Below are 13,427 nucleotides of genomic sequence, written 5' to 3'. Positions count from 1 at the left end.
ATATTATATGATCAATACATATTAAGTCACCTTCCGTGTGTTATAAACGTGAGTTTATAGAGATTAATCAAAATAATTGACTTATTATATAATAAATAAATAGTAGAATAAATAAATAAGCAAATCTTTTTTCTAATGTCATTAATTCTTAACTAATAAAAATATTAAAATTGTTAATAAATTTAAGTGTTTTTTTTATGGAAGTGTTTTTTTCTCTCTCTAGTATTTGTAGAATCATCTTATCTAAATTTTTAAAATTGAGCAAATAGTTGGTTTCTAAGAGTGATCTAAAAAATATTCTCAACTTGTAATTAAGAAAAGGAATAAAATTTAATAAATTTTAAAAAAAATGATGAGAAAAAAAAGGCAGGTGAATGAAAGGGAAAGCCCTGAAAGCAGTTGGGTTAGGGAAGTGAAGCTAACCAATAAGAAAAATGGTCCAATTTTCAGGAAAATTTATAAAGAAAAAAACTTTAACTTTATAAGCATTGCTTTGACTCTCTTCTCTCTCTCCTTCTCCGCCTAATAGTCCACAAGCAAGCACAGGACCAGCTCAGTTTTTTACTTTTTCCTCTCAATCCGCTTTCCTCTTTCCTCTTTCCTCTGTTTCTTCATGATTTTATCACTCTTCTGCATATCCATGGCCCCGGCTTAACTTCCTGATCCCTCCCTCTAGGTAACCCACTTTTTTTTTTTTTTTGATCTATTATATCTCGTTCTCTTATAGCTTTGCAATTTTTTCCTGATTTTTGCATCTGATTTTCTACTGTTTTTCTTGGATCTATGGTGGGGTTTGGTTATAATCACTGATTGTGTGATCGAGATCTTGTTCCTACCCCTCTCAATTAACTTTTGATCCTTGTATCTGTACATGGGTGGTGTTGATTACTTTTCTGAGATTAGTGAAGCTCTGTTTACTAATTGCATTTTTGGTTAATTGGTTCGTTGTTTTTTCTGGGTGGTCCTTGAATCCTTTTGCTTGTTTTGAATTTGTTCCTTTTTACATGTCAAAAAGTTTGGTCCTGGTTTTGTTTTAATTTTTTTCCCCTCTTTTTCCTGACAAAGATCAATTATTTAATCAGTTACCTATGCCAACAGACCATATTCCCATTTTTCTTTACTATCTTTGATGAATTGTGCATGCAGCTTTTTGATTGAGTGTCTTTTTGTCTGGGACATGGTCTGATTTATAGTAGAATTTTATGTTGTTTTACTGCTTCACTTATAAGTTTGTGTTTTTGGCTATTTTTAGCTAATTTGAAATCCTTATGGATATGCTCTTTTTATGCTGGGGATGTGTTTTAATTGCGGAATTTATAAAAAGTAGGTTGTGTTTTCTGATTTGACCTCAATATATTGTTTGGGGAAGAGAGATTACAGTAAGTTCTGCTCCGACTTAGTTGCTGGTTGTATATTATAAACTGGCTTCAAGATTTCACTTATGCACATGAGATTTTTCTATTTTTGAATGTTAAGAAGTTGCATTTTGTCATTTCAGTTCATATCAATTTATATATTGTTTGTGTATGTTGCCACCAATTATTTAACAGAATTAGCTGTTGCTTTTGGCAGGTTTCATAAGAACTAGTACTGGAATCCCACTGCATATAAGGTCCTTGAATGGTGGGTCCTCTCAGCAATGGTTTGGTTTGAGCTGATGTAATCTTCAAACTTTGTCATATAATGGCCTCGAAAATTAACAAAGCTTTCACAAAGCAGCAGCAAAAATTAGTTAATGTTGAAAGAGTGGAAACAAACAACCTTAGGCCTGTGACTTCACAGGTTCCGAAGACGGTCAAGTCTGAGCTGATTAATCATGAGCAAGTGCCAAGGACAGTAGAAAAAACATCACAGCAGGTTGTGCGAGAAGCTTCTCAAAATAAAACGCTACCAAATTCTGATAAAAAAGGGACTACTGATTCTTTGCGTAATAAGTTGGAATTAGGTTCTTCCTTATCTACGCTTGAACAATTATCTGCTGATGTAGATTCTTCTATCAATGAGACAAGGGGCTCAGAGGATGTTTCTCTTGACCAAGAAAAGAAAACTTCAGTTTATGGCAGTGTTAAAAGCAGTTCTGTATCTGCCAAAGTTAGTGATGGGACTAGTACTCTTGCCAAGACTAGTGGCAGTGCTAAAAATAGTGATCGACTAGATTATGTGGAGAGTGGAAAGAGTAGCATGTGTAGAGGAAGCACAAGCAGTGACATAAGTGATGAGAGCACATGTAGCAGCTTCAGTAGCAGTATCAGCAAACCACATAAAGCAAATGACTTGAGATGGGAAGCCATCCAAGCTGTTAGAACAAAAGATGGGTCTTTAGGTTTAAGCCATTTTAGACTGCTCAAGAGGTTGGGTTGCGGGGATATTGGAAGTGTGTATCTGTCAGAGTTGAGTGGAACAAAATGCTATTTTGCAATGAAAGTTATGGATAAAGGCTCTCTTGCTAGTCGTAAGAAGCTACTTCGGGCTCAGACAGAAAGAGAAATATTGCAATCTTTGGATCATCCCTTCCTTCCAACTCTCTATACCCACTTTGAGACAGATAAATTTTCATGTTTGGTGATGGAGTTCTGCCCTGGAGGAGATTTGCACACTCTTAGACAGAGGCAGCCAGGGAAGCATTTCCCTGAGCAGGCAGTGAAGTATGAAATACAAACTTGAAATTCCAATAGTATTCTTTATGTTTTAATGGCTGTGAATTGCTACTCGTTGTCATATTCATACCTTCATAATATGCTTAACACTAGGTGAATGTAGATTGCATAACATTTGAAGGTGAACCTCCAAAATGTGTAGGGAAGTCTCCCTGATTATCTTCCTTATTAGAGGATCCGCTAATTTTATTTGCATTAGTGAAAACATGTTAAATGTTCTCTTACATAAATTATAAATTCATGCTGATAGCTTTGGAAACTATTATAGGAGTTCGATGGCTGATAAGAGATTAATAGGTTTTAAAGTCCCGTTGCAGTATGGTAGAAGGGTTTCATGAGATAGAAGAAAGCTGCCTTTTCACTTTCTATTGTGACAATGGTGGACTACTGATAGGCCAACAAGGAAATAGCACTGTCTGAATGATGAAAGATATATTTGCATAAAATGGTTTATATTTTTAATGCGCATCAGTCAGGAAAAACCAAGTAGAGTTAGCTTAGACAATTTTATTTGATCTTAAATCGGTAAAGCCGTGAAGGATATCTATATTGCCACATTTTTATTCATTTAATGTCTTCATTCTTCATTGAGGATTTTGGTCATGTCTACCAACTTACATATGTATTATAATAATATTGTTTCTCCCTTTAAAACTTGTGTTGTACATGCTGTGTATTCATCTCTAATGTAGGCTTATTTGAACTCAATAGTTTTTAGGAAGCACTGAGACTTCTATGAGGTTAAGGTACGAGGGTCGGACACTCCGGAGCCTCCGTAGGAAGAACCGAACTTCTAGGAGGTTAATGTACGAGTGTCGGGCACTCCGACACTCCAAAAGAAGTGTTCCCTCTTTTTTTAATATAGGGACACTTCGGGACATGGCTTTTGAGTTGATTAAGTAGAGAATATAGGGGGTTATTATAACAATTTTACAAAAAAAGGGGTTGATATTTAAAAAAATAAAATTAGAACCCTTATAAAAAAGAAATCAAAATCTAAAGAAAAGAATATATCGACCGCTCCGTTTTTGGTAGTTTAAATAGTTTGAAGTGTTAAATGACTCTTTTTTGATGAATTAATGGCTTATTATGGATGTTATTCGTGGTTTATAATGACTTATGAGTGTTATTTGTGATGTATATATATATATAGAAATTTGGGGTGTCCCTGCTGTACCCGTGTCTCACAATTTTTAAACATGCCGTTTGCCGCACCCGTATCTGTAAGATTACCCATTCCGGTGCTTCCTAAGTTTTTGTCCTAGTCTATTAGCTGTATTTTATATGGATTGTATTGTGTTGTATTCCTTCTAACATATCTCAAACTGTGTTTTCCATCTTTTGTCACTGCAAGAGTCATGCTGGTATGGAAATTGATGTTTTCGTGAAACATAAAATGCCGTGTCATAAGGAATAGGAAATATGCCACTCTCTATTATTTATAAAGATATAATTAGTTGTTATGTCCGTAAAATATGCTTAAAAATATTCAATCAGGAACTATTCTAGGTCTGGGAGATTATCCATTGAACTTGCAAGAAATAATTACTTGTATGTTCTTTAAGTTCAAATTCAGTTCAGTGAATCAGACCTATGTGATGATGTTGTGGTACATCTCTTCTCGCTCTATGGTGCTTTTCCTTTTTATGAGATTTTTGGAGATGAGAAGAGTTCCTCATATTCTTCTGTGTGATTGTGGCATGTTATTACCCTGGTGCTGGAAAATGTTTGGGAACTATTTTCTGATAGGGATGGTCAAGAAAATTAGCCTTGAAGTGAACAATTTGAGTTGAATTTAGTAGATAAAATTTGTTGAGTTGTCGTACCAAGCTACCATTGCTGATCAAAATCTTGAATAAACATATGTTGTAAATTTGTAAGTCCTGTAGGATGTAGCATATATTGTCAGGATTAGGATTTCTGACAGTAAGATTAGGGCAGAAAAGATCTTAGGAGAAGAGAAGAATAGAGAACGAAGAGAGAAGGTTAGAGAGAGATCGAGGTAAACAGAGAAAAGAGAGAATAGAGAGAGAATTTAGAAGAAAGAAATTAAGATTTCATTAATCAATTGCATAATGAATTAGTACAAGCTCATTCTCTTAAATAGGAAAAAAGGAAAAGGAAAGTATAGCTAGCCTCCTAAATTCATGGCCCTAATAATTCGAACTTACCTTAAATCACCCCATTCATTCTAACCTACCTTAAATAAGAATAGGAAATATAACATACCTTAAATAAGAAAAGGAAATACAATCTACCTTAAATAAGAATAGGAATTTCAGCAATTCCCTAAATAGATAGAATGACAGCTAAGGATGGTAAAGAACTATTTTAATCCTTCTTCTTTTGCACATATGTGACATATATAAACCAGTTAACTATTCTATTTATGCCAACGGCTTTTATTGACTCTTACTTAGGGTTGATTTTTGTGTTTTTGCTATTCATTAGTTTTTTCAAATTGCATATCTTGGTAACCCTTTCTCTACTTACGTGATTGCTGTGAAAGCAAATCTATAATGATAAAATAGCTAGAAGGGACCGTCTATTTAGACTGAGTTTCGAGTCAGTCGCATTCACTATCAAACTTATTAGCAGAAGTCTTATAAAAACTTGTATTTGTTTTTAAAGTGTTGTAAATACATCTCCCGCGTGAGGAAGCTGCAGCGAGCAGTTATCCGAAAGGTAATTTGTAGCACAAAGGTTCAGTATCAGTCATGTTGTAACTTGTTTTTCTCCAGTATTCCCTGATTAATTCGAGTTAATCAGGTAGAGCAAATTTTGTTGATGCTATTTCTGATCCTCTTCTGAGTATTGTTCTGCTGCATTCACCCACTATTTATTAATACTTCTATCACTGCTTAGATAGTAGTGATACTGATTTTAATAAATATTTTTTTTCTTTATGCAGGTTTTATGTAGCAGAGGTTTTGCTAGCCCTGGAGTATCTCCATATGCTGGGAATTATTTATCGCGATCTTAAGCCAGAAAATGTCCTTGTGAGGGACGATGGGCATATAATGCTGTCGGATTTTGACCTTTCCCTGCGGTGTGCTGTGAGCCCAACTCTTGTCAAAACCTCATCTCTTGAGTCAGAGCCATTGAGAAAGAACTCAGCTTATTGTGTTCAGCCTGCTTGTATTGAGCCTTCCTGCATCCAGCCATCCTGTGTTGCTCCTACAACATGCTTTTCACCTCGCATTTTTTCTAGCAAGTCTAAGAAGGATAGAAAACCGAAAAATGATATCGGGAACCAAGTTCGTCCATTACCAGAGCTGATGGCAGAACCAACTGAAGCTAGGTCTATGTCATTTGTTGGGACCCACGAGTATTTAGCACCTGAGATCATTAAGGGTGAAGGTCATGGAAGTGCTGTGGATTGGTGGACATTCGGGATCTTTCTATACGAGCTCTTATTTGGTAAAACACCTTTTAAAGGATCTGGGAATCGGGCGACATTGTTCAATGTTGTTGGGCAGCCTCTCAGATTTCCGGAATCACCAGTTGTAAGTTTTGCAGCAAGGGATCTTATAAGAGGTTTACTTGTAAAAGAGCCGCAGCATAGATTGGCATATAAGCGAGGTGCCACAGAAGTAAAGCAACACCCGTTTTTTGAAGGTGTTAATTGGGCATTGATACGATGTGCAACACCACCGGAGATTCCGAAGCCAGTTGAGATTGAAAGGATGGCTGTCCCAGCCTCAACAAGTGAAAAACCTGCTCGGATTCCAGCTGCTGCTGCAGATAAAAAAGGTTCTGATAATTATCTAGAGTTTGACTTCTTTTAGATTGTTTGGCATTTGCAAATTATTTTTATTTATGGGGGAAGAATTGTCTGAACCTCTCAGGGATGGTGATGAGGATCCAGTTTTTCTTTTTTGTTCTTTGATTTTGGATATATTGACAGATGATAAGAAAATGTATGCTTTCTTTTAACTTTGCAAATTCATAGTTGATAAAAATTTCTCCGGATTTTGGCTTCAGCTTAGGCATTATATTCCCAGCTTATGGTACTGGCCTGGCTTTGCTGGAGCATACTGATAATGCTCCAGTGTCAACGGGAAGATGAAATATGCAGACAAAAACTTGTATTATTTGTTTCTTTTTCTGCAGGAATGTGCATTGTTTTTTGAATTCCCTGGAAAGCATGAGGAGGGTGAGAACTGAGAATGAATATACCTGATTTTTTGGTGAATGTATTCGGTGCAATTTGGTTTCTGAACCTTTGGGGCCATTTGGTAAGATGTAATGGGAATATCCATTATTTTGAAGGCCCGTTACTATCTTTTCTTCCACATTACAATTTTGTTATAATGGAATGAAAAATCTATGGATTAAAATTTGTTCAACAACTCTTGATGAGGGCATTCCCGATATGGCCCGTGTGATGGAGCGAAGGAAAACCAAGTTGGAGCAAAGAGAGGCCAAGCAGAAAATGTTCCTCACACGGTGTGCCAGTCAGGTCACATGCCGTGTGAGGCTGTTGCTGGATTGGGAGAAAATGACTCTCGCATGAAGACTGGTGGAACCTCTTGCACACGCCGATCCACTTCCACACGTTGTGCCAATTGATTTTAATTGTGTAAATAAACTATTACAAGTAAAAAGTATTATAAACTGACTAACACCACTAATTATATTAATGATTGATTTTTATTGAATGACAATATAACTATATTATAACAAAAAAAAAGTTATAAATTATGTTTTTCTTATTTATTTAATTGAACCGTGGTAATAAAAAATGTATTTATTTAATATATTTACATAACACGAGGAGATTTGAAACAGATACAGGAAAAGGAGTCATTAGTGCTTGTAGTGGGTTGATGGAGTTGTATTGACTCTAAAGATTTGGTATTATTAGCAATAACATCACCTCTGGGACTGGGTGAAGGTGTTAATGGTGCATTTATCTGCTCAGTTACCTCCTTTCCTTCACATACAATTTTAACTTCACAAAACTCTGATGCATTCTCAACTATCTCACCTATTTAATAAATGTCAGAATTCTATATCAGTTATTCAATAATTTGAGAAATAATACTTTCAAAATAGGGAGTGAGAGAGATATTTGACCTAAGGGTGGACTTGGAGGTTCCAAGCACAAGCTTCCTAACATTGAGAATGGGAATCAGATCCAATATAGCTTTTTCCACCATATCACTCTCAACAAGAATTGTGTCTACCTTTATCTGTTTCATTCTCATTTACTTCACTTTAACTATCAAACATAATAATATATGGTTTATAGTAATAATAATAATAATACCTTGGCCGCTGAACACACATTCATGAACTTTTGAAGTAGTTCTCTTCGCTTCCCTCTTTCTTGTGCCATGTAAATCTCTGTCTGTTGAGGCCCCACTTGATTTTTTGGAAGCCTACCCACTACATAACATCATATGCATTTAGCTTCCTATTTTCTAACTAATATGTTACCCCTTTCAACATTAATTTATTCATAAATCCGACAGACTTAACGCTATAATGGATTTGAATAACAAGAAATGTGAAACATATTACTAATCCAAAATATCTTTTCAATGATATATTATAAGCTCAAATAGATAAAAAAAAAAAAAAAATTAATGTTCAATAAGCTATTTTGTTACGATCTTTTTGAGAAATAAACAAATTTATCCCATAAAGAGTTTCAAAAGTTTATAAGTTAACATTTTACAAACAAGAGTACAGTTCGTTGTACATTCTCTTGTATCCTAAGATAAAAAATATTTGTTAATTCTAATTATTTTTTTTATAATTTCAGATAATTAAGATTATTGTTTTTGTTTTTTTAATTCACTTTCTTTCTAGATTGATTCTATTTCTAAGACCACTTTAGATCACTTTTTTCTTTTCTTGCCTAGTGTTATCTTTCTTTCTTTCTTTTTCGTTGATAAAATTTGATATAATGTTATGACTTTTTAATTACCTAATAACTCGATTTGTAATAGATAGAAAGTTAAGAAATATTTACAGAATCCCAACTAAAAGAGAAATTATGTTTGCAAATAAAATAAAGTTCGTCCATTCTTTTTTTTTATATCTTGTTTAAGATTTTCTATCAAGACAAAGGAAATATTAATTACATTGTTTAAAGACTAATTTAGTCTTAATACTTATATCCTAACATTTTGTTTGGGAGGAAAGTTGGGAGTGTTAATAAATTAAGGGTTTTTCTAAAAAAATAAATAAATTAAGGATTAGTTATAAGCCAATGTTTGAGAATATAGTATGGATAAGAGTTTATAAGTTTGATGAAAGGTTAATTTTGTTTGATAATAAATTATCTTTCTTCTTAATCACCATGGCTTAATTATATGATTATGTTCACTAATAATTAGGGATGCAAACGGGACGGAAAACCGTCCCCATCCCCGTGAGTTAGATGGGAACTGATCTGTTCCCGTCACGGGGGATAAAAATTATCCCCATCCCCGGTCATAATAACTAGAATTCAAACCTTGGACATTTGGTCTGTAAACTCTAATGCTCACCACTACACTACCATTTTACTTATTTTTATTATTACATATTTGAAAATAAATAATATTATTATAAGTTAAATAATTAAAACATGATTTAGTATTAGTTTTTCTATTTAGATAAATATCATTAAAAATTATTCTATTTTCTCAATATTAATAAATTTTAAATACATACCAATAAATTTTAAAAATCTAATAAATTTAAATTTAAATTGAATTATAAAATACATATCCAAAGTATATTAGAAGATTTCTAAATTCCTTTCCTTTCTTACCAAAAAAAAGAAGATTTCTAAATTAAGTAATTCTAAACAATTGTAGATACAATTAAACTAGAAAATTAAACTATTAAATATAGTTAAATTTCTTCAAAAAAAAGTATAGTTAAAAGATTTCTTCAAAAAAAATTATAGTTTTTTTTTTGAAAAAAAAGAATTATAGTTAAAAAATAATTGTGTTTATTTCACGAGACATTAAAAAATTAATTTATTGACAGAGGAAATAATTATTAAGAATTACACCTTTTAATTTCACCTTTTGCTTAAATTGGGCATCACATTTAAACTTTGATTAAATTTAATTAAAGTAAAATAATTATGTAAAGATGATAAGAAAATATAAGCATTTAATGTTATCGCTTGATTATATCCTAATAAAAGAAACAAATTATTGTTAGCTTATATATCTCTCCCACACCGAATTACCTAATTTTAAAATGGTTAAAATGGTTAAATACACAGTTGACCAACTGAATTTATATAGTTGTCTCAAAATAGGTATTTAATTTTAATTTGTCTCAATAAAATTAACTAAAGTTTGAGTTTTATCGCAATTAGATCACTACGGTGATTTCAATGGTTAAAATACATCAGAATGATGTCATAGCTGACACATGAACATGAGTTAACTCAAATGTCTAATCGAACGACACGTGACAACCACATGTCAGTTATTTTTATGAAAGAAAACTAAATTTTTTTTTCATAAAAATAACTGACATGTGGCTGCCAGGTGGCTCATAAATGGATGTCATGTGTCGTTTCGGCTAGATATCTAAGTTTACTCATGCATGAGTGTCACTCATGTCATTATTTCAATCCCTTTTAATTACTGAAATCACCGGAGTGACGTAATTAAGATAAAACACAAAGTTGAATGATTTTATTGAGACAAATTGAAGTTAAGTGATTATTTTCAAACAATCATTTAACCAATTTTAAAATGAAAAACGTAACGTTAAGGGTCAACTCTCAACTTATCAAGATGAAAACAACATCAACATGCTGTGCTTCTAACTAAGACTTCAACAATAATTGGGCCATCACTACTACCACTTTGTCAAGCCTTTTCGCCGTACGAGACTCAACTACACATCCAAATGAGAAATTTTTAATGGGAAAATTACAAATCTAGGTCAAATGGGAGGTCCATTTACATATTTAACCCATTTACTCAACCCATTACATATCTAGACTATTTTTATGTGACTTTCCCGTAATACCCCTACTCTTCCCACTTCCCCTCACTCTATCGGTTTCTCTCCCCTGTTCTCCTTGGTGCGCGAAAACGGTTTGGCTCCTCCATTAATGATTTGAAGACTTTTGATCTTCCTATTTGCCTTTAAATTGCATGAAATCTGCACCATGTTTCCAAATCACAATGAAGTTCTCTTTTCATCTCTTGATTCTGCAACTTCCTAACCCTAGAAAACGAAGCCATGGTTCTTCATCTTCCTGTTCGTTAATTGGTTTCTTTCTTCTTGTTACCATTCTAGAAATGGTTATTCTACGTTATTTCCGTCGTTCTTCCCAGTTTATCATATTGTTAGGAGCGAAAAATGTAAGTATCTTCTGTTTTTCCTGCGTTTTCCATGAATTCACTTCGCGTAGTCGATGAATTCGCGGAGATCTGCGAAGAGAACGAGCCTGAAACTTGATGATCTACTTCGCGAATCGATGAATTCGCGACGTTCTGCGAAGAGAAAGAGTCTGAAACGTATGGATCTACCTCGCGAATCTATTAGTTCGCGAAGTCTGCGAATAGATCCTTACGTTTCAGACCTCGCAGACTTCGCGAAAGCATCGATATGCGACGTAGATAGTCACATTTCAGACCTCGCAGACTTCGCGAAAAAATCGTTATGCGAAGTAAAATCACCTCTTCCCATGCACATTTACATTCGCATGCTTCGCTAATTTTCATTTCGCGAATCCAAAATCGTCCTTTTTCATAACTAACACGGTTAATTTTTTCTGTAGATGGTTGAATACGTAACATCCCTTTCTGGAAGGCGGCGTACTGGGCTGCAGGGAAGATGATTTTCCTTCCTGTATAGGGATGAACTTCCCCAAGATTGACACATTGACTCCTGAAATGATTCGTTAGGAGAGGTTGTGTTAATCTCGGGGTGCACCATGGGACACGTCCATCCCATGGTGCCAATTTTGAAGCGGATGCGTAATCTTGGTACCGGATTAGTTAGTTTCACTTTGAAATGATTAGTTAGTAGAGTTCATTGTGGCAATCTTGTTGTAAATTTTGATAATGTTATGATTTGAATGTCGTTATTGTGACAATCTTGTTGTAAATTTTGATAATGTTATGATTTGAATATTAGAATCCGTTGTTGTTTGCCCTTTTTTGTTATATACCACTTCGCGAATTAGCTTCAAAACACATCCAGGCTTCGCATATGCGAACTAAATTCATCAAGCAAACCCAAATATTTACTTCGCAGACTTCGCATAGTATGGAATATGCGAAGTCAGACGGGATGGGGCGAGCCGCGCGTAAATATTGGGGGTACTTTTGGAAAGTCACACAAAATGAGTCTAGATATGTAATAGGTTGAGTAAATGGGTTAAATATGTAAATGGGTCTCCCATTTGATCTAGTTTTGTAATTTTCCCATTTTTAATTAACAAACTACTTATCTCATTAATTACTCTGCTAAATCAATCAATCAATCAATTAATTTGAACTAGTCAAAACTTTGGACCTAATTACTATCATTAAACATCTCTAATCTAATCTCAATTGTTTGGCCCTGATTTACGTTCCTTAATAAACTAATTCATATACTAATATGGTTTTGAAGAAAAAAAGTAAAAATCAAAACAAATCCAGCAAACAGAAAGAGAAAGAAAGACTCACATGGAGAAGGTATGTAATGTATTTCAGGATAGACATGAATGAGATAAACCATGGTCGATTCACCATTCATGAGGTTCTTCAATGTCCATGAAAGTGCATCCATACTCGACTCGCTCTTTCCTACTGCAACATAAACGCAATCTCCTCCTCCTCCCCCTCCTGATCCGACATCGAACGAAAAAACACTTCCTTCGAACAGATCTTCTTCGATTGTATCCATAGCCTGCACTCCTCCTCCATCCTCCTCGCCGGAATTATCTTCCTCAATAATCTCACTCACACTGCTACTGCTACTTCTCCAATTCCTATTTTCATCTCGATCGGAAGCAATCGAGAATATGCCATTGCTTGTACTTTCCTCCTCTTCTGCTACTGTGTTTGGTACTATCGAATTCGAAATCGTAATCGACATCGTTTTCTCGGTGGAGAAGACGAAGATGAGCAGAGAAACAAACCAAAATTTTAAATGAACGATAATCTCATGTTGCTACGAATAAACTCGGCCTTAAAAACACCCGGGTAATGATTCAGTGGGTATGGGCTCATCTTTGTAAGAATAGATGATAGGATGGATTGCGTTGATCGCGTAATATTTACATTATTTGAATCAATTGTGGGACCTTTGAAATGTCAACATTTCAATCTGTATTTTGTGTTTGTTCCAAGTCAAAGTTCATATGCCTTGAAATGTAAAATATAAATATAAAAGAAATTAGTTTAATTTTATTTTTGTTTATTTTGACTTTTGTCCTTCTTGTCTTCTATTTTGGAAGTTTCATTTTGGAGTAATCAACTCGTAATTTCTAAGTAGTATAGTAGTAGAGCTTTTTTATTTTATTAGCGTATAGAGTTAAAACTTAGCATAATTTAACAAAAAGTTAACACTATCCTCAATGTCGAATGCCTGCAGCAGTCCGCAAAGAGGATGTTCTGGAGGCATGCATGAGGCACACCACGCTCGTGATGACCCAGAGAAAGAGTACTTGCGAAATTCTCCATCCAGTCGACTGCTTGATTTCATTCCCTTAAAGTATGTACGAACCGAATATCCCATGATCTGTCCCGAAGGTCCTGACACTTGTAAAAGAGCCACGCGTGAGGGTGGTGAATCCGTGTCGTGGAATTC

The 13,427-nt window shown here is 34.4% G+C and overlaps 2 protein-coding genes across 2 annotated transcripts; one reads left to right on the top strand and one right to left on the bottom strand.

Moving 5' to 3' along the window:
• The first annotated feature begins 488 nt into the window (after positions 1-488).
• On the top strand, positions 489-6,640 carry LOC136205960 (serine/threonine-protein kinase D6PKL2). The gene is made up of 3 exons (XM_065996836.1): positions 489-676; positions 1,573-2,645; positions 5,569-6,640. The coding sequence occupies exons 2-3, from the start codon at positions 1,684-1,686 to the stop codon at positions 6,443-6,445; spliced, it is 1,839 nt and encodes a 612-aa protein (XP_065852908.1). The 5' UTR covers positions 489-676; positions 1,573-1,683; the 3' UTR covers positions 6,446-6,640.
• Positions 6,641-7,351: 711 nt separating this feature from the next.
• Positions 7,352-12,919, bottom strand: LOC136205961 (U-box domain-containing protein 35). Its single transcript, XM_065996837.1, has 4 exons — positions 12,302-12,919; positions 7,930-8,048; positions 7,737-7,852; positions 7,352-7,647 (listed from the first exon to the last, which is right to left on the bottom strand). Exons 1-4 carry the CDS (start codon positions 12,711-12,713, stop codon positions 7,644-7,646), a joined length of 651 nt encoding a protein of 216 aa, XP_065852909.1. The 5' UTR covers positions 12,714-12,919; the 3' UTR covers positions 7,352-7,643.
• Positions 12,920-13,427: the final 508 nt, after the last annotated feature.

This window comes from Euphorbia lathyris, chromosome 9 (assembly GCF_963576675.1).
Source record: "Euphorbia lathyris chromosome 9, ddEupLath1.1, whole genome shotgun sequence".
Classification (NCBI taxonomy): domain Eukaryota; kingdom Viridiplantae; phylum Streptophyta; class Magnoliopsida; order Malpighiales; family Euphorbiaceae; genus Euphorbia; species Euphorbia lathyris.
The sequence above is the reverse complement of the archived record's forward strand: the minus strand, read 5'-3'. Positions and strand labels throughout refer to the sequence as shown.

What these genes read in the sequence shown, in the direction of transcription:
- LOC136205961 (XM_065996837.1), bottom strand. Translation starts at nt 12,713, where the DNA reads ATGTCGATTACGATTTCGAATTCGATAGTACCAAACACAGTAGCAGAA. An exon ending in ACATTACATACCTTCTCCAT is followed by an intron (nt 8,049 to 12,301) that starts GTGAGTCTTTCT and finishes GATGTTATGTAG; the next exon opens with TGGGTAGGCTTCCAAAAAAT. An exon ending in ATGTGTGTTCAGCGGCCAAG is followed by an intron (nt 7,853 to 7,929) that starts GTATTATTATTA and finishes AGAATGAAACAG; the next exon opens with ATAAAGGTAGACACAATTCT.
- LOC136205960 (XM_065996836.1), top strand. Translation starts at nt 1,684, where the DNA reads ATGGCCTCGAAAATTAACAAAGCTTTCACAAAGCAGCAGCAAAAATTA. An exon ending in TTCCCTGAGCAGGCAGTGAA is followed by an intron (nt 2,646 to 5,568) that starts GTATGAAATACA and finishes TTCTTTATGCAG; the next exon opens with GTTTTATGTAGCAGAGGTTT.